The following is a 21,941-nucleotide window of genomic DNA, read 5'->3' on the forward strand; positions in this document are numbered from 1 at the left end:
GGCAAAGGAGGGCGCCCCAAAGGGGTAGAATGTTTGTGAAGAATATATTGTTTTCCACAAAAAAGCATCTAAGTAGCCCTGGGGGAAGGCCAGAAGCTCATTGTTTCGGGTAGTTTTGTACATCCGGGTGGAGTGGATGTGGGAAAGGAACAGAGTTCCCCGGCCTTTGGGGCGGGCCCGGAGCCCGGGTCCGTGGGGAGGCGGGCAAGGAAAGGGGTTCCCCTGGATGGGTGGGGACCCGAAGTCCAGGCCGCATCCACCGCCCGGCGCCCGGGGCAGAGGCCGCGGACTCGGGGCGGGACCTCGGCCGTCCTGCCGACTTGGGGGACTCCCCGCGACCCAGCCGCCGCCCCGCAGTCCTCGCGTTCGGCCAAACAAAGCGAGCGCAGCCGGCGCGCCCCGCCCGCCCGAGGGTGTCGCCGCCGCCGCCGCCGCGGGGAGCGCCCGGCCAGGTGCGCGCCGCGGCCCGGAGCGAAGTTGCGGCGCTGCCTCTCGCGCCCCCCCAGCCGCCCCCGACGCTCGGGTCCGCGCGGCTCCGCGGCTGCCCCGCCCGCTCCCGGCCCCGCCCCACTTCCCCTCGCCCCCGCTCCCCCTTCTTCCCCCGCCCTCCGCCCCGCCGCTCCTTTCGGCTCCGCCGGCCCCCGCCACTCCCCCTCCCCCCCGCCCTCCCCCGCCCTCCCCGGCGCGGGGCCGAGCCCGCGGGGGCGCGCCGACGGCGGCTCGGCGCCCGGGTTTTCAGCGGCCGCGGCCAATCCTCGCGCAGCCCGCGGCGGCGTCGCGCCCCAGCGAGACCTGGCGGCTCCGCCCGCCCCCGGCCCCCCTGCGCGCGCCCGCCGGGGCCGCGGAGAGGAGCGCGCGGCCGCGCCGAGCCGAGCCGAGCCGAGCCGAGCCGGGGGCGCCGAGCGCGGGAGGCGGCGGCGGAGGCGCGGAGCCCAGGTGAGCTGCCGCGAGCGGGGCCGCGGGCCGGGGCGCCCTTGCCCTGTCGGGGCGGGGACCGCTGCCGGGATTGCAGACAAAGCCCTGCGGCCGGCCCCGGATTCCCTCCACCGAGGGCACCCCACGTGCACCGCCCCACGCCCCGCCACGTGGGGGGACCCGGCCCCCCGGCGCCCCTTCCCCCGCGTCCTCGGAGCGCCCGGGGCCTTGGGGTGGCCTCCTAGGCTGGGCCGCGCCTGGCCGGGGGCAGAGGGTGGCAGGGGCGGTCCCGGAGTTTGGAACCCGTGTCCCCCGGGGCCGGGGCAGTCAGGCAGGGATCTCGGAGGCGGCCTAGGCCCACCTTCTCGCGTTTGACAGGTAGGGAAGGCTACGGAGTGCAGGGAGGGAGAGGGCCACCGGACTCTGAGCACCCCACCCCCGCACCCCGCTTGTCTTGGGGGCAAACCCAGGCCCTGGGTAGGTTGGACCGACACCAGGGGGCAGGACCCTGGATCAGCAGTTGCGGGGCCTGGGGACCTTTGCCTCTCTTCGCTGGCCCTCTGCTTCCGCCCTCCGGAACCTCACTGGCTGGTCCTTTTGACCTAAATTTACCTCCGGACCGCAGCTCTTGATGAGTGCGGAGACGTGCCTTCACCTGCCCCTTCTGCTTGACTGTTGGGGACGCGGGGTTTCTGGGCCCAGACCCGGGAGTCTGGGTCTTGGTGCCTGCCTGGAATGCCATGCTGTGTAGCCTCGAGCTCTTCCTGGCTCCCCCCCCCCCCCCCACTCTCTGCACTGCCCAGTTTGGGAAGCGGGGTGTTTTCACAGCTCTGCCAGCCACCTTGCTGCTCTCACTTGGCCCTGGGGAGGTTGCATTTTAGCTTCTCCTGTCTCCTCCAGAAGGTTGGGGTGGAGGGATGTGGGGGCGGAGTGCGGGCCCGGGCGGACTCAGTGCTCTTAGTGAGAGAGGAGCTCTCTGGCCTGGGGTGGGGATATGTAGTGTCCATTTCCATAAAGGGAACTTCAACCTTCCTCAATCTGAAAGTCCCTACAGCCTTAGAGATAGAAACTTCAGGTACCCTAGAGTGATACTGTCACCACACCCCTTCCCCTAGCTCTGCCCCCAGGGGAGAGAGGAGAGGGTAGCTCTCTCCTCATAGGCTCCCACATACTCAGGGGGGAGGTAGGGGCAGTAACAACGGGAGGGCTTTGGGAGAGTTAGCCCCCTCGTCCCAAACCAATACACAGAAACATGCAATTTAAGAATGAACAGTGTTCATGCTATGCAAATGCAGCTTCTTGGCGAGCCCCAGCACCTCCTTCCAGATTGCTCATCATAAGCCTTTCCTCTATAGAAAGCAGGTATTCATAGTGAGAGCACAGTGTATTTTTGTAATAAAAAGTAATAGCCATCATTTGATGAGCCCCTACACACTGGACTATGTGTTGCATTTATTATCTTATTTAATGCCTACCAAAATCCTAGGGGGCAGAGATTTTTATTCCCATTATAGAGATGAGGAGGTCAAGGGTGGAAACAATTCTGCAGTGTTGCTAGGAGTTAGCCTCATTTTCTAGAGGGGTCAGAGAGGCTAAGCAGCTTGCCCAGGGTCACGCAGCCAACCCAGGCATGTCAGGCTCTTGAGCCTGTGCATTTTATCATCTATCCTAGAGCAGTCCATTGCAAGGCTGCCCTCCGTTTTTTGAGGGGCTCAGAATTGTTTACTAAGCCAGCTTAGAAGGACACGGATCTAAGTGGGCATGGTGCTGATGCTTATTAACTTGGGCTTCTCTTTGCTCCCAGGTTCTTAGTGGGCTAGTAGCCAAACATATTCACTAATACCTTTGCAGTAGTTCTCATCAGGGACAGTCCCATCGTCCTGGCAAGCATTTGAAAAAGTGCCTGGTGCCTTTTGGTGTCACAATGATGCTGAGCACTTCTGGCTTTGGTGGGCAGGAGCCGAGGATGCCAAATGTCTGGCAAGCAGGCCAGATCCATGCCAGGCATGAAGAAGTGTCCTGCCCTGAATGCCAGGAATGCCTCTGTTGAAAAACACTAGGAGGAAGAAGTGTGCTGGAAATGATGGAAGCACAGGGCAGTGGAGTTTCTGGAGAAATCTCTTTTGGCTGGTATGAATCCAGGAAGCTCCCAGAAATAAGTGTTGTTTGTGCTCAGCCTTGAGGGATGGGCTAAAAAACAAAAGGGCAAGGGGAGATTGGATGGGAATAGGAGGGGAAGGGTCTGACCTAGCAGAGGGAACTTTCTGCAGTAACCCAGAGTTCCCCCCTTGAGAACCTTAACCTGGATCCAAGCTGGACTACTGGGTAGGGAGACTGGGTGGGGTCTCAAGAGGAACTGGGTGGGGCAGGCAAAGCCTATTTTCAAGGCCTTTTGACTCAGATTTTAACGTGGGATGCAGAGTCATCCTCATCCCATCATGAACTCATTTAATGGAAAGGCTCAGAGAAAGCAGAGTACTGTAACTTGGTTAGGGTCCCTCACAACCTTTTCTTCTGCATACTGCCTTCTGGTTCTTATTTCTTTTCCCAATCCTGGAAATTTGAGGCAAATGCTATTTCAGATTGTCCTTTGGGTCAGAGGGCCTTGTGTTACTATATTTCCCTAGATGTTTTGCTTTCCCAGTTAGCTACCCACTTTAGGTTACAGGACCCAGGTGTGGGGTTCAGGCATGCCTGGCTCCAGATGCTGCCGTGGCCTTCTCCCTCATTTCTGTGCATTCTTTCTTGGAAGTTAAGGAAATTGCATCTCTCTTTTGGAATGGTCTTTTCTTTCAGACTGTGCTTGTTACCTTATTGACATCTTAATATGTGACCCCATGTATCTGGCTTCTCTTTCCTGGAGTGTGAATGTTTTCAAGGTTCATCCATGTTGTAGAATGTATCAGTGCTCCTTTCTATGGTTGAGTAGTATTCCCTTGTATGGATAGACCCCATTATGTTTATCCATTTACCCGTTGGTGGACACTGGCTTGTTTCCACCATTAGATTTTTTTTTTTAAGATTTTGTTTATTTATTTGAGACAGAGAGAGAGAGAGCATGAGAGACATCACAAGCAGTGGGGAAGGGTAGAGGGGGAAGCAGAATCAAGGCCAAGTGGGGAGCCTGATGCAGGACTCAATTCTAGGGCCCTGGGATCATGACCTGAGCCGAAGGCAGATGCTTAACCCCTTAACCAACTGAACCATCCAGGTGCCCCACCATGAGTGTTTCTTCCTTCTTTCCTTCCTTCCTTCCTTCCTTCCTTCCTTCCTTCCTTCCTTCCTTCCTTCCTTCCTTCCTTCCTTCCTTCCTTTTCTTTTTTATTATGAGAGAGAGAGAGAGAGAGAGAGAGAGAGAGAGAGAGAGGCTCCATGCAGGGAGCCCAACGTGGGACTGGATCCCGGGTCTCCAGGATCAGGCCCTGGGCTGAAGGTGGTGCTAAACCACTGAGCCACCGGGCCGCCCCACCATGAGCATTTCTTAAGGCTACTTTGTGTATTCCTCTGCCTTCTCAGCCCCCAGTTAATAAACCTCTGGGCGTAAGACATTATTTTGTGTCTCTATTTTGCAGAGCCAGTGGTGGTGGTGGTGGTGGTGGAGGAAGGGAGGGTCTCTGAAATCAATTGGTGAACAGAGTTTTCAAGACTCCCTCTATCTGGCCCCCTCTGGCTCCGCCACAAGATTCTTGCTTTCTTGCAAAGCCCAGTGCCCCCAGGGTCAATGCACAGGTGTGACATGTGTGATTTTTCAGGGAGAGTGTGAATTTCATCCAGTTCCGTTCTCTTCAGTCATGATGATTTGTTAAATGTATGTCCTCATGTCATCTTCGGGCATATATTTTGTGAGACTTTTTCTAGATAAGTAAACCCACAAAGTAGAGAAAGCTTCACCAGACAGATGGAGCCCTCACCCTGTGACCAGGCGTGGAGTCAGCTCAGTCTCCGGACAGCTTAGCTAGAAATACTTATCTGGAGGAAATCAGAAATCTAGCAAAAACAGAGCTGGGAGGAAGCCCAGAGAAGAGCAGCCCTTCGGTGGCCCCTTCCGTTTCACAGTCACCGCCGAGTGGGTGGGACACAGAGAGGAAGGGAGAACAGGGTCTTTGGGAGTGTTGACTGTGAGCCAGCTTTCATACAGAAGATGGACTCAAGTTACCCTCTCGCTAGGCTGCAGCGGTTCCATTTTACAGATGAGAAAATCAAGGCCCAGGCCCCTGGGATGCGTATAGTTTCCCAGCATGCCTTCGAATCCTGTGTTCTCTGGTCTTCCTTGCCTTCTTATGCTGGTAGACGATGCTGATTTTCTCATGGGCATAGAATAGACTAGATTAGACAAGACTAGACTAGAATCTCTCTTCTCCAGGGGGGTATGGCTTTGCTCTCTGAAAAATAAGATTTTAAGTGATTATCTTTTCTTCCTTCCCTGATTCCCTTCCTCAACACAACCAAAAATTGGGTATAATTCAAAGGAGGTGGATGCTGTTACTCATAGGGAAGACCTGTGCCCTGGTGTTCCCTGTTGGAGACGTTAGTGGCCAAAGTGGGGGAGGAGCGATTTCAGCTGCCAGTGTTTTTTCTGTTTCCATCGTGTTGGTGGTGGTGCTGCTGCTGAACTTTTTTCTTCAATTAGGAAACATTTTAAGCATAGAAAAAAGCCAAGTTTTGTTTTGTTTTGTTTTTTTTTGACTGGCTCATGTTTTTTTGGAAGACCGGATGGAAACAGGGCAGAGCAGGACACTGTGTTTCTCTTAAGTGCTGGCTCTGGAACCCTGATGATATGTCACTGAACTGAACCCACACTTTTTTGGGGGGGCTGGTGACAAGCTCTGCCTGGACTTGGTCCCTGCCCCCAGAGAGCTCCCAGGTGAGTAGTTTGTGAACTCTTGAGAAGTGCTTTGGCAAAGAGAAACAATTCTAGCATTTTCGCCTTTGAAAAGGAGAGAAAGAACATTCCAAGAGTCTGTGTACCCCCACCCCCAATCCTGAAAGCTGCTGAGCAACTATTTTTATGTTGTCTCTTTTTATCCCATTGGCTTCTGTAAATAGTTGAGAGATGGCAGTTGCAGAGATAAAAATGCTTATCTCAACCTGGAGAGGAGAAAGGATGGTCCTGCAAGGAGATGCCCCTTACCCCTCTCCTGGGCCATGGTCTGGTATGAGGGGCATGAGGTAGGTGAGTGGATGAGGGAAGGGGCATTGTGGGTGGTGTCTGAGATAAGGCTCTGCTGGAGAAATTTCAATGGGGAGCCAGTGGTTTGGATGGGAGCAGGGTGTGGAAGAAAGAACACCTCCCTGACAGGAGTTTTAACAAGTACATTAGGATGTTGCCATTGAGGTTTCTGAGGAAAAGAGATTTTATGTAGATTCATCTCAGACAATTCTCCCAGCTTCTGTGTCCAGGTGTGGGGGACAGGGTTGGTCCTGCAGAGGCAGAGCCAGCTCCCAGCCCCTGCTCACCCTTGAAATTATATGCACACTTTAATTTAAACCTTTTATTTTATTTTATTTTATTTATTTATTCATGAGAGACACAGAGAAAGAGAGAGAGGCAGAGACACAGGCAGAGGGAGAAGCAGGCTCCATGCAGGGAGCCCGATGTGGGACTCGATCCTGGGACTCCAGGATCACACCCCGGGCTGAAGGCAGACGCTCAACCGCTGAGCCACCCAGGCGTCCCTTTAATTTAAATCTTGTGAAAAGTGATGCATGTGGACAAGAGTTAGAGGGAACGATGAAAAGAGTAAAGTTAGCATATGGAATTAGAGATGAAAATTTGTGTTCTAATATAAAGTAAAGCCAGTTGAGGGGCTTGAACTTGTTAGCTGTGGAAGTGCTTTCTTGGCAGCAGCCTCTGTTCAGGGAGCATTTGGTGTGTGCAGGAGAAGGGATGTGCACTTGGTCACCATGTCTCACCTCTCTTTGGTTTACAGCTGTGCTTTCCCAAAGCACTGTGTGATTTTGGGCAAGTCAGTCGGACTCTCTGCCTCAGCTAACCTCGCCAGTGAAATAAGCATGATAAGTGTACCCGACTCATACAGTTTTCTGACAGTTAAATGAGATGATACATGCTAAATGCTCAGAATAGTGCCTGGCACTTGGCAAGCACTCCCTCCAGAGGGCTGGCTGCCATCTAACGCCACTGTGGTTACTGGTACAATGATGCATTTTTTTCTTTTAGATTTTATTTATTTATTCACGAGAGACACACAGAGAAAAGCAGAGACACAGGCAGAGAGAGAAGCAGGCTCCATGCAGGGAGTCCGATGTGGGACTTGATCCTGGAACTCCAGGATTGCACCCTGGGCAAAAGGCAGGTGCTCAACCGCTGAGCCACCCAGGCATCCACAGTGATGCATTTCTTGCATTGAAAGTGCTAGTCCCTGTCTTTCCTTCACTCTGTCCTGTTCATTGGCCCTTCCTTTACCCATCCTTAATTTTTTTAGGATTAAAGAAAAAAAAAAAAGACTTTGGAAGTTCTGATTTCTGCCTGCCTATCAAGGTGCAGATTGTCTGGTTACCAGGGGACTTGCAGCTGCCTGGCAGTTTGGCCTGGTTGAGAGCCTTATGGTGTAGAGAACTGTTGGTCTGGCAGGGAGCTTAGTGGAGAAGCTTTGTCAATCAGCTCTATTTCTTCTGTCAGTCAGGACCCTTGGTTGTAAGTGACAGAAAACCAGTCACAAACTAACTTAAGCAAACAAAGGGAATTTATTGGCTCATGTAGTTAAAAGCTTCTAGTGTATATGGGCTTCAGGCATGGCTGGATCCAGATACCCAAAGAGTGTCTCTGGCCTCAGTTCTTCTCTGTTGTCTCTTTTCTCTCTCTGTCAACTTCATGCTAAGACAGGGTTCTCCTCAGCCTCTGATAAACTTTAGAAATACATCCTTATTGCTAAGTCCCACAGAAAGAGACATTCTCAATACTTCTGCCAAATCCTAAAATGAGACTTGGTCGTCTGACCTGAGTCACACATCTCTCTTGAATCAGATTTCTTGACCAGAGCAATTCATGCCTGATTGACCAGTCTTGAGTCAGATAGGAATATGAAGTTGATTTACAGACAGCTTCATGGAGTCACCTTTCACAAAAAAATAATGATTTCCCAGATGTAGATCAGGCTGCTGTTATTAGACTAAAGGAACATAGATTCTAGGCCAATTAAAGAAAATGTCTGAGGAGCCTTGGGAGTGATATAAACAACGGCCTCTAGCCAATATTTACTGAGTGCCAACAGTGTTCTGGAAAGTTCTAGGCTCTGGAGTTGATCAGTAAACAAAAAGGGCAAAGCCACAGCTCTCACAAGTTAAGTCAGGCTGATTGTCTCTATTCCCAAATCTGTGCCTTTCTTTTCTGACCATCCTAGGACTCCATGTCTTTGTACTCCCCTCTCAAGCAGGTTGAAGTCTTAAGAAGTCAGAGGCATAGGCTGTATGCTCCTCTTTGTTAGAGATTTTGCCCAGCCTGGACTTTATTTAGGATGTAATATGTGGACATTGCAAGGCTGTACTTTAACTTTTAGCCTCTTCTTGAAAAACTCAGACCAATTTTAGCTTTTCCTGGAACTACTGCTTAACTTTGGGCAAATCAGTAAATCTTTCTAAACATTCGTTTTCTCATTGGTGAAATGAAAAATGGCTGGAGCAGGTGACCACCAATGTGTGCTCTATTTAGCACTGACATCTGATGCATCTCCAAGCAGGGCCCATGGGGGTGAGATAGGTCAGGAGCTGTGGAAAAAGGGGATGGGCGTGTGACATGCACTCAGCCTATCCTCCGTGTTGGGGAGACAAGTGTGGGGGTGGTGAGGACTGTGGCATGTGGGTAATTGTATCTCCTGTCCAAAGCTGCGGTGCATTGTTGCCAGGAGAGAATACAAGTCCAGTGCTATTGGAGTGACTTCAAGAGACTCTGGAAATGTTGACTTTTATCTGAAATGTCCCAGCTTTAAAATATTGACATCTCATTCAAATAGTTTTAGACACAGGGTAGGCCAGGCAAAATATGTTGGTGGCCAGGTGTCATCTGAGAGTCACCATTTGCACCTTTTTGCTCTAATGGCTGTGATGGGGACAGGGTCTCTGCATGCAAAAACTAGAATTATCCCTCCTGCTGTGTGCCAAGGGAAGGCCTTTGTCTCTGGGGAGACAGTTTCTGTGCCTCCAAACTAAAGAGTGCTCAAGGACAGACATTTGTAAGAGTTGGTGTCACTGAACTGATAAGACTTTTTTTTTAAGATTTTATTTATTTATTCATGAGAGACACACACACATATATATATATAGAGAGAGAGGCAGAGACACAGGCAGAGGGAGAAGCAGGCTCTATGCAGGGAGCCTGATGCGGGACTTGATCTTGGGACTCCAGGATCACGCCCTGGGCTGAAGGCAGGCACTAAACCGCTGAGCCACCCAGGGATCCCCTGATAAGACTGTTTGGCTGGACCAAGGCTGGAATCTAGAATATTCCTGCTGGCATCACCCCTTAGCACTGTGTTCACCAGTCCAGCTGAGCCCCCCCGGGGCTCTCCCTCTTGCATTGGGAAACACCTCTGCATCTGTGGCTTCTGAGGCAGCTGGCTTCTCTGGGTGGGTGGGAGCTATGTTGGTTTGCTAGGGCTGCTGTGATGATGTACTGCACTGTGTGGTCTCACAGTCCTGGAGGCCCAGCCTCCCGTCTGGGGAGGAGGGGGTGGTGCCTTTTGCTATTTCCTCCAGTATTCCCACGTCTTTCCTGCTTTGGGGCCTTCTCAGATGCTCACTCCTCCTGGAACAAGTTCTTGCCCCCTCAGCACCTGTTCATGCTATAGGTCTCAGCCTAAATAGAATTTCCTCAAGCGAGACCTTACTTGACCTGGCCCCACCCCTATTCAGATCTAAAGTGGGCCTTCTGTTCTCTTTTTTTTTCTTTTAAAAAAGACTTATTTATTTGAGACAGAGAGAGAGAGAGAGCATGAGCAAGGAGAGGGGTAGAGGGAGAGAGAATCATCAAGCAGATGCCCCATTGATCTCGGAGCCTCAGATCCTAAGATCATGACCTGAGCCGAAATCAAGAGTTGGCTGTTTAATGGACTGAGCCACCCAGGTGCCCCCTCTTTTTTGTTTTAAGATTTATTTATTTGAGAGAGAGAGGGAGAGCACGTGTACATGTGTGGGAGGATGGGCGGAGGGAGAGGGAGAGAGAATCTCAAGGAGACTCCATGTGGGACAAGGGGCTCAATCCCATGACCCTGAGATCATGACCTGAGCTGAAATCAAGAGTTAGCTGCTTAACCAACTGAGCCACCCAGGTGTCCCCCCATCTTCTCTTTTATCTTGTCCTGGTTTCTCCTTATAGAGTCATTTGTGTACCTACTTTTTTTTAAGGTTTTATTTTTATTTATTTTAGAGAGAGGGAGAAAGCTTGTGCACACCTACTTGTGATCACAAGCAGGGGGAGGGGCAGAGGGAGAGAGTCTCAAGCAGACTTCCCACTGGGGCAGGAGGAGGTAGCAGCTGGTCCTACTCTTATCCCTCTATCCCACCCTTATTGTGTCTGAGAAAAAATTCATTAATTGTGTTCCTGTCTTGGTTTCCCTATCATGACTGTGAAATCATGACCTGAGCCAATACCAAGGGTCAGATATTCAACTGACTCAGACACCCAGGTATCCCATGTACCTACTTTTTAAGAAATGACATCTGTTTGTGGACCACGTAGTAGGTCCTCAGTAATTACTTGAAAGAACAAATGGGTGAGTGAATTTCCTTTAGGACCTCCCTGGGCTCAGTTTCCCTACATGAGAGAGGATGTGGCTGCCCAAGCCTGTTATCCCAGGGAGGACGTTGTCTCTGGCCTTGGCAGTATCCTCATAGCTATCTGGGGACCTTTTTTTTTTTTTTTTTTTTTTTTTTTTTTTTTTTAAGATTTTGTTTATTTATTCATGAGAGACACACAGAGAAAGGCAGAAACATAGGCAGAGGGAGAAGCAGACTCCCTGTGGGGAGCCCGATGCAGGACTTGATCCCAGGACCGTGGGATCACGACCTGAGCTGAAGGCAGACGCTCAACCACTGAGCCACCCAGGTGCCCCCCTGGACTCTTTGTTATCCCATGGTGCTGGGGACCTCAGGGAGCAAGCCCTTGCAGGGTAATGCGCCTTGGGTTGGGGCATGTGCCAGGGGGCACACTTGCTGGCTGCTTGCTGCGCTGGGATCCTGTGGTGCTTCTGCATTTGGTGAGCAGGCACAGGTTGGCAATAGGCCCCAGGAAATGGGAATGCACTTCCTAGAGGCCTGTGCCACTTGGCTTTCTCGCAGAGGAAGGAGCATTTCCCTTCATCCTGGCCCGGAGCCTGCTCCATCTGCTTCAGGAAAGGTCTGGTTGCTTTGTTGAGCTACCCTGTGAGAGGTGGGGGAGCTTGGGGCTGCTAACCCTGGGGGGATGGGGAGGTCTTCAGGAGGAGGGAGAGGAGACAGGTTTTGGGCAGGAGGCTCTGGGGAGAGGGCTCTTGGCATTTTGTCAAAACCAAGCAGTTTTGCAGAAAGCCCCCCACCCCCCATCACCACCGGAAGGCATGCTTAGCATCCTCTCCCTTGCAGAGAGCCTGTGGAGATTAGATGACCCAAGCAGAGTAGTTAGCGTACTTGCTGCATGATAAGTGCTTAATTGATTGTTTAGCTATTGCTGTTGTTATGTAAACCATTGTGTTCGTTTGATTTTTTTTTTTCTCCTGGGCAGAGTGTTGATAGGTTTTATCAGATCTTTATAGAGCCTGTGACCTTGTAAGGTTTATTGCCCCCCAAAACCATCTGAACATTGGCTTGGACTCTGTAGGGGTTAGTGGTGGAAGATCATCCTCCTCAGGCTGAATGGCTGGCTTGCCTGTCAGGACTCGCTGGAGACCAGGGGACTCTAGATGGTCTTGAGGCACTGAGGTCTGGGTCCTCTTTCCTGAGACCTGCACACACCTACCCCTCCGGCATAGAGGCCCTCATCTCCTCTCCTGCCTCCTCCATACCTCAAGGGCCAAAGCCCTGGCCAGACGCCAGCTTGTCAAGGAGACTGATTAAAAGCAGCTTTGCTGGGGGCAGATGGCTTGGTGTCCTTGGCCTGGAGTGAAGATCGATAAGCAATTGTTTTTTTTCTTGGCAAGAAAAAAATTCTCCATTAACTTTCTCAGGTGCTGCCAGCCTAATTTTCTTTTCAGGAACTCTGCAGCCCTGTCAAAGGTGGCTCTGGGAGGGAGGACAGGCCACTGGAGCTGCTTCCCTGCCCTGGGGGCGGTAGGATCCTAATGGCCAGGGCGGTGGAACCCACACAAGAGCAGGTTGGCTGGCTTGGACATCAGTACTTTGTAGGAACATTCTGGAACCCAGCCTAGCAGGTAGTAGGCATTCAATAAGTAATTGTTGAAAAAATAGATTTTGGTCATGTAACCATGTACCAGACATACTGAGTATTTAGCTCATTTAATCCTCATGTCTATCTGGTGACTGCCCATTTTATTGATTAGAAAACTGAGGCTGAGGGAGGCTAAGTCATTTGTGCATGGTGAGTCCAAGCATTGGAGCTTCAAGGGCCCTGCTTTTCCTTTCCTGGGGAAAGTGTAACATAATAACAAGCTGGGCCACAGACCCTTGAACTTGGGTTGGATTCTTTCAGTGATAGGGAAGCCAAGATAGGAACACAGTGATTTGTTCCTCAGACACAGTAAGGGTGGGATAGAGGAATAGGAGTGGGACCAGCTGCCACCTCCTCCTGCCTCAGCCCTCTAGGTTTATCATCTTAACTCCTATTATGGTTACAGTTAACTTCTTTCTTTCAATAATTCATTTCTGGGGGTGTCTGACTGGCTCATTTGGTGGAGCATGCAACTCTTAATCTCGGGGTTGTGAGTTTGAGCCCCCACATTGAGTGTAGTGATTAAAATTTTTTTCTTTTTTTTATTAAAGATTTTATTTATTTATTCATGAGAGACACACACAAAGCGAGAGGCAGAGACACAGGCAAAGGGAGAAGCAGGCTCCACGCAGGGAGCCCGATGTGAGACTTGCTCCTGGGATTCCAGGATCACGCCCTGGGCGGAAGGCAGGTGCTAAACCGCTGAGCCACCCAGGGATCACCCCCCCCATTTTTTTCTTTTAAAGATTTTATCTAGGGATCCCTGGGTGGCGCAGTGGTTTGGCGCCTGCCTTTGGCCCAGGACACGATCCTGAAGACCCAGGATCGAATCCCACATCAGGCTCCCAGTGCATGGAGCCTGCTTCTCCCTCTGCCTGTGTCTCTGCCTCTCTCTCTCTGTGTGACTATCATAAATAAATAAAAATTTATAAAAAAAAATAAAGATTTTATCTATTAAAGAGAGAGAGAGAGCTCCTGTGCATAGGGAGTGGGGCAGACTCCCCACTGAGCAGGGAGCCCAACGTGGGGCTTGATCCCAGAACCTCAGGATCATGACCTGAGCTGAAAGGCAGACGCTTAACTGACTGAGCCACCCAGGTGCCCCAAAAATAAAATCTTAAAAGAAAAAAAAAGAATTCATTTCCAAAGAGTTTGCACATGGTACCCAATGGAAAGTTAGTCCTTCCCACCCTGTCCCCTTATTTCTGCAACCATTTGTTTGTTAACCATTTTCTTATATAGCTTTCTTGGAAATATGCTGTCGCATATACAATTATTTTCACACGTATGGCTTTTTTCAACCCCTGTACCAAAACAGCAATATACTAATGCTTTGATCTTTTTTCCACATAACACTGTGTGTTGAAGCTAATTCCTATCACGCTGTGTAGAGTCACCCCTTTTAAAATAAATGCATGGTTTTCTCCTGGAATACCATGTACCTCATTCTTCTTTACTCAGTCCCCTGTGGATGGTCATTTCAAGCCACACTACCAGAAGACATTTTTCACATGTGTAAGGTTGTCTGTAGGATAAATACTCAGGTGTGGAATTGCTAACTCAAAGGTACGTGCATTTGGAATTTTGTCAGATATTAGTGAATTTCCTTTCATGAGGATGGTACCAATTCATACTCCCCATAGCCTCACCAAAATAGTGCTATATTACATTTTTGTCTTTGCCAATCTGATGGTTGGAAAAAGTAGTAATTCCTTATAGTTTTATTATTATTTTCTTAATTTTGGTAAAATACACATAACATGAAATTTACCACTTTAGCGATTTGTAGGTATACAATTCAGTGACATTAGTGACGTTCACAGGGTTGTTCAGCCACCACCATTATGTTTTCCAGGACTTTTCATCACCCCAAACTGAACTCTGTACCCCATAAATAATGACTCTCTTCCCCTTTCCCTTCATCCTTGGTAACTCTCTCTCTTCTGTCTGTATAATATTGTCTATTCTAGGTCCCTCATATAGTTGCAATCATACAGTATTTGTCCTTTAATATTTGGCTTGTTTGACTTAGCATGTTTTCTGAGTTCATCCATGGTGTAGCATGTGTCAGAACTTTATTCTTTTTTATGGCCGAATAATATTCTGTTGTATGAATAGAACACATTCTGTTTTTTTTTTTAAAGATTTTATTTATTCATAGAGACAGAGAGAGGCAGAGACACAGGCAGAGGGAGAAGCAGGCTCATTACAGGAAGCCTGACGTGGGACTTGATCCCAGGTCTCCAGGATCACACCCCAGGCTGCAGGCGGCGCTAAACCGCTGTGCCACCGGGGCTGCCCCACATTCTGTTTATCCATCCACAGTTGATGGACACTTGGGTTATTTCTACCTTTTGACTGTGCATAGTACTGACAGGAGCAAGAGTGTATATGTATCTGTTTGGATTCCTACTCTCAATTCTTTCAGGTATATACCTGAGACTATCCCTAAAAGGCAAATGGCGTTTCTCTGCCTCTCATCCAAGTCCTTCAGGAAGCACTGGCTTTCTATTCCCATCTGCACCTTCCTCTCTATCCCCTCACTGCCACACAGTGTCCTCAAGAGATACCCTTTTATTCATTCATGAAATCTCTCTACTCCACACCCCTGTTTGCCTGGTAACATTGTGATGTGGGTGATCAGTATGGAGCTGCCACCATTGGCATCCGTGGATGTACTCTCTGAATCCTACTGGCACCTGTGACATTTGTCCAGAAGAATTTGTCAAATACATGAAGCAAAGGTTAATAATCTGTCCTAGAGACAGAAGGAATTGACAGTCTAAGACAGCATCAAACTTTTTTTTTTTTAAATTCACATAACATGAACTTCACCATTTAAAAGTGAACACTTCAGTGGCACTTAGTACGTTGAGAATTTTGTGCAGTCACCACCTCTGTTTAATTCCAGAACATGTTCATCACCCCAGGAGACCCTGTACCCATTAGCAGTTACTCCCATTCTCCCCAACACCTCCTCAGTCCTAGGCAATTACTAATCTACTCTCTGTTTCTATGGATTTGCCTGCTCTAGAAATTTCAAATAAAGAGAATTATACATACGTGACCTTTGGGGTCTGGCTTCCTTCACTTAGCATGATGTTTTTGAGGTTCACCCAGATTGTAGCAAGTGTACATCATTCCTTTAAGGGCTGAATAATATTTCATTGTGTGATTAGACCACATTCTGTTTATCCATTCATCTGTTGATGGATATGTAGATTGTTTTTCCTTTGGGCTACCCAGAATAGTGCTATTGGGGTACATACCTAGAAACAGAATTGCTGGGTCATGTGGTCATTCTTTGTTTAGGTTTTTTGAGGAACTGGTAAGCTATTTGATGTCAACTTCTTTTTTTAAATATGTTTTGTGGGGCTTGAACTGGTGACCCTGAGATCAAGAGTTGCATGCTCTACCCTCTGAGCCAGCTAGGTGCCCCAATGTCAACCTTTTGACTTCATGTTTGCCTTATGCCTGGCAGGCACCAATTAGGGTGCTGAATTAGGAAAACATTAAATAATAAGTATGTGGGGCCCCTTGATGGCTCAATGGCTGAGCATCTATCTGCCTTTCGCTCAGGTTGTGATCCTGGGGTCCTGGGATCGAGTCCCGCATCAGGCTCCCTGCGGGGAGCCTGCTTCTCCCTCTATGTCTCTGCCTCTCTGTGTCTCTCGTGAATAAATAAATAAAATCTTAAAAATAAATATGTTAAAAAGGCGGTGGTGGGGGCTGGTGGGGGAGGACAGGCAATTCAAGTACCAAACCCCATTTTATTTATTTATTTTGTTTTTTATTTTTAATTTTTAAAAAAGATTTTATTCACCCATTCATGAGAAACACAGAAAGAGAGAGACAGATACACAGGCAGAGGGAGAAGCAGGCTCCATGCAGGGAGCCGGACGTGGGACTCCGTCCCAGGACTCCAGGATCACGCCGGAGCCAAAGGCAGACGCTCAACCGCTGAGCCACCCAGGCTCCCCCAAATCCCATTTTAGCAGCAATTGGCTTGAGCTGAAAGTAGCTGCCACCTCTGTAGGGGGCAGGCGTACTCTATTTTGGGGTTTTCTCATCCTTGGTTCCTACCCAGATTGAGTTTGGAATTCTTCTGTACGTGAGGAGGGGCTTTTCAATTAAGGAAATATGGAGTATGTTCTGTGAAGACTTAAGATCCTGTCCCATCAGGTTTTGCCAGATATTTTGAGGATGTCGGCTGGAGGCGGGTCGGAGGCAGCAGGGGGCGGGCAGGGGGCGGGCAGGGGGCGGGCAGGGAGCGGCTGACCCTTCCTCTCTCCGCAGGTGGCGCGCGCTGCCGCCGGATGGGAGTGCCCGGGCCCACGCACCATGTCATCATGCGTCTCTAGCCAGCCCAGCAGCGACCCGGCCGCCCTCCAGGATGAGCTGGGGGGTGGCAGCGGCAGTGAAGGCCAGAAGCCCTGTGAGGCCCTGCAGGGCCTCTCGTCCCTGAGCATCCGCCTGGGCATGGAGTCCTTCATCGTGGTCACCGAGTGTGAGCCGGGCTGCGCGGTGGACCGCGGCCTGAGCCGGGACCGGCCCCGGGAGGCTGAGGGCCGCAAGGTGCCCCTCGACGCCTCTGCCTCCGGGTCTCAGGCCCGGCCCCAGCTGTGCAGTCGCAAGCTCTCCTTGCAGGAGCGGTCCCAGCTGGACGCGAACGGCCGCTGCGTCCACCCGGTCCTGCCCCACTCGCCTGTGGGCTCCCCGCAGTCCTCGCCGCGGCTGCCCCGGCGGCCCACGGTGGAGTCCCACCACGTCTCCATCACCGGCATGCAGGTGTGTGAGCTGGCCCGGCCGCCGGGCCTCTATGGAGCGGGGCTCTCCCAGAACATTGATTGGAGAGGTGACCCCGGGAGCCCCAGGTGGGGGTGGGAAGTGAGAGTGGAAGAGGAGGTCAACAAAGGGGGCAGGGTGGAGCCTGTTACCATCGTGGGCGACCCGGGCTCCATCTCTGGGGAACCCTGTTTGACAGCATAGAAAGTTCTGTACCTCAGAGTGATCCCGATTGAGAGCCGGGGTAGCTGGTGAGGGCTGCTGGGAGTGGGTGACCTGCCCTGAGAGTGGCCAGGGAAGTTCTGGGGCCACAGAGAGCCTCTGGCAGAGATGCAGGTGCTGCTGATCAGGAGTTGTGCTGGGGGTAGGGGTGGGTGAGAGGCCTTCCCGCCTCACAGCAGGGTGCCAGGCCCTGCTCTCAGCACTGTATGCATATTTCTCATTTGATTCCTACTGAAAACTTCTGAGAGGTGGGTTAGAACTCCAAGCCCCACTAGGGCTCACCAAGGCCCTGCTTGTTCTGCCCCTGTCCCATCTCCTGCCTTTCTGCCACCGACTCCCAGGGCTCCATCCACGTTGCCTTCTTTGTATTCCTCAGATACCCACCCCCATTCCCTCCATTACCTTTACCCCTGCTGTCCTCTCTGCTTGGAACCTCTCCCTGTCTTTGCAGGGCTGTCTTCTTCTGACAGCCAAGTTTCAACTCAAATGTCTCCTCCTCTGAAGAGCCTCTCTGACCACCCTCTGTAAGCAGCCTCGGCCCCAGCCCATCTCTACTCTGTCACCCTGTTGACACAGCACTCATCACAGATGTGTGTCTGTTGGTTTTGGCTTGTCTCCCCAGCTAGAACGTAAGCTCAGAAGGAACAGTTCTGTCCACCATCATGTCCCCAGCGTCTTGCACAGTACCTTGCACATAGTAGGAGCACAAAAATATTTGTGGAAGGAATGAATTTAATTGGGAGAAGCATGGACATAGAGAATGGCTTTCTAGAGAGGCTGATAATATAACTATATTTTTGAGGGCTAGGTAGGACTTTCATAACTGGAGAGAGTTCAGTGCAGGGGAATGCACAGCATGAGTAAAGGCCCAGAGGTAAAAGGCAGGATGCGGGGGGGGGAAAGGGCAATCTGGGGTTCAGCTAGTTAAAGAATAGGGCCCACGTGGGGAGCACCACAGCAACAGAGCTAGAGGGAGAATTTAGGTTTATTTCAGTTAGAATTGAGTCAGCCTAGAGAAATAGAGACACACAGCCCCTTCACCACAACAACAATAGGGCTTATTTATCATGTAAAATAAATCTTGAAGTCAGCATTTGGGACCCATTTGGTTCTTTTGTTGTCCTTAAAACCTCGTGGTCTCAAGATGGCTGCTGTGACTATAGCCATTACAATTTCATTCCAGACAGGAAGAAGGAACAGGGAAGAAGAGCAAAAGTCATCTGCCTCCTAAGTCAGTCCTTTTTTCTGGAAACTCTACCCAACAACTTCTGTCTACCTCCTACTAGCCAGAACATAGACATGTGGCCACCCCGGCTATAAGAAAGGCTGGGAAATGCAGACGTTGCCAGCCAGTTCTCCATTTATAAGGAAGAAAGGAGAGCCTGGTATTTGGTGGACAACTAGGCGACTCTGCCAAGGTCAGAGGAGTGGAGTCAGGACTTGACCCTGGAAGTGTCAGGGGCTAATAGGATTAGAGTAGAATCTGGAAGATGAATTCAGCAACATTTGGGGCTTGGATTAGGGGCAGCGAGACCTCTTAGGTCAGCTCTGCAGGGCCCCACTTCTGCCTGTCACATCCTTTTAGGACTAAAGGGAATGAAATCAACACTGGAAAGAAACAGTGGAAGTATCCTAAAATGTCCCCTGATGAAGGGAGGGCTTTGTGAGCCGAGGAGTGCTATACAGCAGGTCAAAAGATGCAGGTCTCTGTGTACACACTGACATGGAACTGTCTCCAGCGACGTTGTTGAGTGAGAAATGATCTAGTGTGACATCATTTTTGCCTCTGCAAACCCCATCCCAAAACAATGCTCTGTATTTTCAACAGGTGCATGTATGCGTGCATTTACATAGAAAAAGGCCTGGAAGTTTATGCACCAAACTGATATCAAGGTTTGGGGAAAGGGTTAGAATTGGGGTGGGGGGGTTCAGGGGAAGTGTTGGGCTTATCTGTAACACTTCGAAGGGTTATTTTCTATCATGTTTCTTTTCTCAGTTTTATTTCATCTATCACCTAACATTTCTTCCCTAATTACACTGAGGTATAATTGAAGTAAAACAGTGCACATATTTCAGGTGTACAATATGATCAGTTCTGATAATGTATACATCTGTGAAACCTTCACCCCAGTCAAGATCACAGACGTTTTTGGGCACACCCGATGACACATTCCTCCCCCTTCTTCCCCTTTCCCAGGTAACTGCTGACCTGCTTTTTAGTATAATAGATTAGTTTGCAAGTTCAAGAACTTTCTGTAAGTGGAATCATCTAGTATGTACTCTTTTTTTTTTTTAACTTAGCTTCATTGATGACCTGATGATTTCGACATTTGTCCATGTTGTCGTCTGTTTCCTTTTGATGGCTAACTAGCATTCCATTGTCTGCAATGGACCACTGTTTGTTTATCCGTTTACCTGTCAGTGGACATTTGAGTTGTTTCTAGTGTTTGAGTATTACAGATGAAGCTGTTTCAAACATTTGTCTACAAGTCTTTGCATGGGCACAAGTTTTCACACCTCTTGGATGAACAGCTAGGAGCAGAATGGCTATGTCCTAGAGAGGTGCTTGTTAAGAAACCACCCAACTGTTTTCCAAAGAGGGTGCACCATTTTAAATTCCTACCAGTAGTGCGTAAAGCTTCTCTGTGCCCTATATTATTCTGACAACGCTTGGTATGATCAGTCTTGGATTTTAGCCAATCTAATGGGTCTGGTTTTAGTTTACATTTCCTTGATGAGTCATGATGTTGAGCCTCTTTTTTTTTTTTTTTTTTTTTTTTGAGCCTCTTTTCATGTGCTTATTTGATCATTTGTATCTCTTCTTTGGAGAAATCTCTTCAAATCTTTTGCCCATTTTTAAATTAGAGTGTTGTTGGTAATAAGTTATAGGAGTTCTTTATCTGTCTGAATGCCATTCTGATGTGTTTGCAAATAGTTTCTCTCAGGCTGTGGCTTGCCTTTTGTTTCCTTAATAGTGAGTGTCTCAAAGAGCCAAAGTTTTATTTTTTTAAAGAGCTCAGGTTTTATTTTATTTTTTAAAAGATTTTATTTATTTATTCATGAGACACACAGAGAGAGAGACAGACAGACAGACAGAGACACAGGCAGAGGGAGAAGCAGGCTTCATGCAGGGAGGCTGACCTGGGACTCGATCCTGGGTCTCCAGGATCAGGCCCTGGGCTGAAGGCGGCGCTAAACCACTGAGCCCCACGGGCTGCCCAAAGAGCTGAGGTTTTAATTTTGATGAAATCCAGTTTATCATTTGTTTCCTTTTATATTGGTACTTTTTGTATGAAAAGAACCTTTGAGAAACCATTAAGAAACCGTTCTCTGCCCCACGGTCACTCAGATATTCTCCACTTATGCCACTTTATGTTTTTATAGGACAACATGGTCCTTAGACAGGATTACTTGTTTAATTAAAAATGAACATTTTGGGAACACTTCTTAAACATGGATATTAAAAGAGTACATACTGTATAATCACATTTTTACAATATACTAAAGCTGTTCTGTTAGCAGTCAGGATAGTGGACACCGTAGAGAGAGCCCAGTGTCTGGGAGATGCTCCTGGGGGACTGGCAGTATTCTCTTTCCTGATTTGGGTCCCAGTTCATGTGTTTGTTTTGTGAAAAATGTATCGAGCTACAAACCTACAATTCATATTCTGTGTGTTTCCACTTAACTCTCCAGGATTGTGTACAGCTGAATCAGTACACGCTAAAGGATGAAATTGGAAAGGTAAATATCCCAGGAGCCAGACTGGTTTTCTGCATCTACCGAGAATGTCTCAGATATGATGGAGGGAACCCGCTAGAGCTGGGGGTGGGAAGAAGCCCTTGGAGGCAAGATTGTGGGGGAGGGTTTTATCATTAGTGGTCCATCTGGTTTATTTTCTTTCTACAGCATATTAATGTGTTTCCACAAAAGCTCAGGCAGCTTTGAGGGAATTCCATATCACCAACATTAGTGGGTTTTTTTTCCCCCTCTAAGGTGCTCTCACATCTATTTTTGCTTTTATTTCAGCCAATGGGCAGTATCTTTGCAGGGGTCAAAACCTCAAATGCCAAAATAGAAAGCAAGTGAGTAATATAAATGAGCAAAGCATGCTAGGTCTAAGGAAGTAGGGAGTGGTGAGGACTATGGCAAACTGTTAACATGTGGAAATGGTTATAGGTCCATATGGCCAGATCTGATTTTTTTCAAAAGAAGCTGAGAATTTAGATTTTTATATCTGATCTTTCTGTTTTTAAATATTAGCGATTAACTCAAACTTTCTAAAAACTGCAGATGCAACAAAATGTAATTGCAGAGCCGATTTGGCCAGTTGGCTGCTGGTTTGCAGCCCCTGTATTAGGGTCCTCATTTTGCAGATTATAACTTCTAGACAGTATGTAATGGGCGTCTCCCTTTATCCAGGGCTCCTATGGTGTGGTCAAGTTGGCCTACAATGAAAATGACAATACCTATTATGTGAGTATCCATATCCCCCTCCCCGCCCCCACCCTTGTCCACTGCAAAAGCCTCCTTTCCAGAACTTGGCTTTCTGGAAGATTTTCTTTGCTCTTGTTTCATTTTATTCTTAGGTCATTTCCTTTTGTGTATTAGGAAGGAAGTGGTGTTCCCCTTATACAGATAGGGA

General features: G+C 49.1%; 1 protein-coding gene across 6 annotated transcripts in view; it reads left to right on the forward strand.

Annotated features, from left to right (window-relative positions):
• The first annotated feature begins 828 nt into the window (after positions 1–828).
• CAMKK2 (calcium/calmodulin dependent protein kinase kinase 2) overlaps positions 829–21,941 on the forward strand; it is a 48,677-nt gene continuing 27,564 nt past the window's right edge. For 5 of the 6 annotated variants that reach the window (XM_025473873.3, XM_035706695.2, XM_025473876.3 and 2 more), the window contains exons 1-4: positions 829–936; positions 16,589–17,080; positions 20,993–21,040; positions 21,719–21,772. In XM_025473873.3, the coding sequence (XP_025329658.1) occupies positions 16,634–17,080; positions 20,993–21,040; positions 21,719–21,772 (549 nt within the window). In that variant the 5' untranslated portion in view covers positions 829–936; positions 16,589–16,633. Of the gene's footprint in view, positions 937–1,148; positions 1,294–16,588; positions 17,081–20,992; positions 21,041–21,718; positions 21,773–21,941 lie in introns of those variants that run through there. The other variant, XM_049101832.1, reaches the window with a different exon arrangement.

The sequence above is a fragment of the Canis lupus genome, chromosome 26, assembly GCF_003254725.2.
Source record: "Canis lupus dingo isolate Sandy chromosome 26, ASM325472v2, whole genome shotgun sequence".
Classification (NCBI taxonomy): domain Eukaryota; kingdom Metazoa; phylum Chordata; class Mammalia; order Carnivora; family Canidae; genus Canis; species Canis lupus.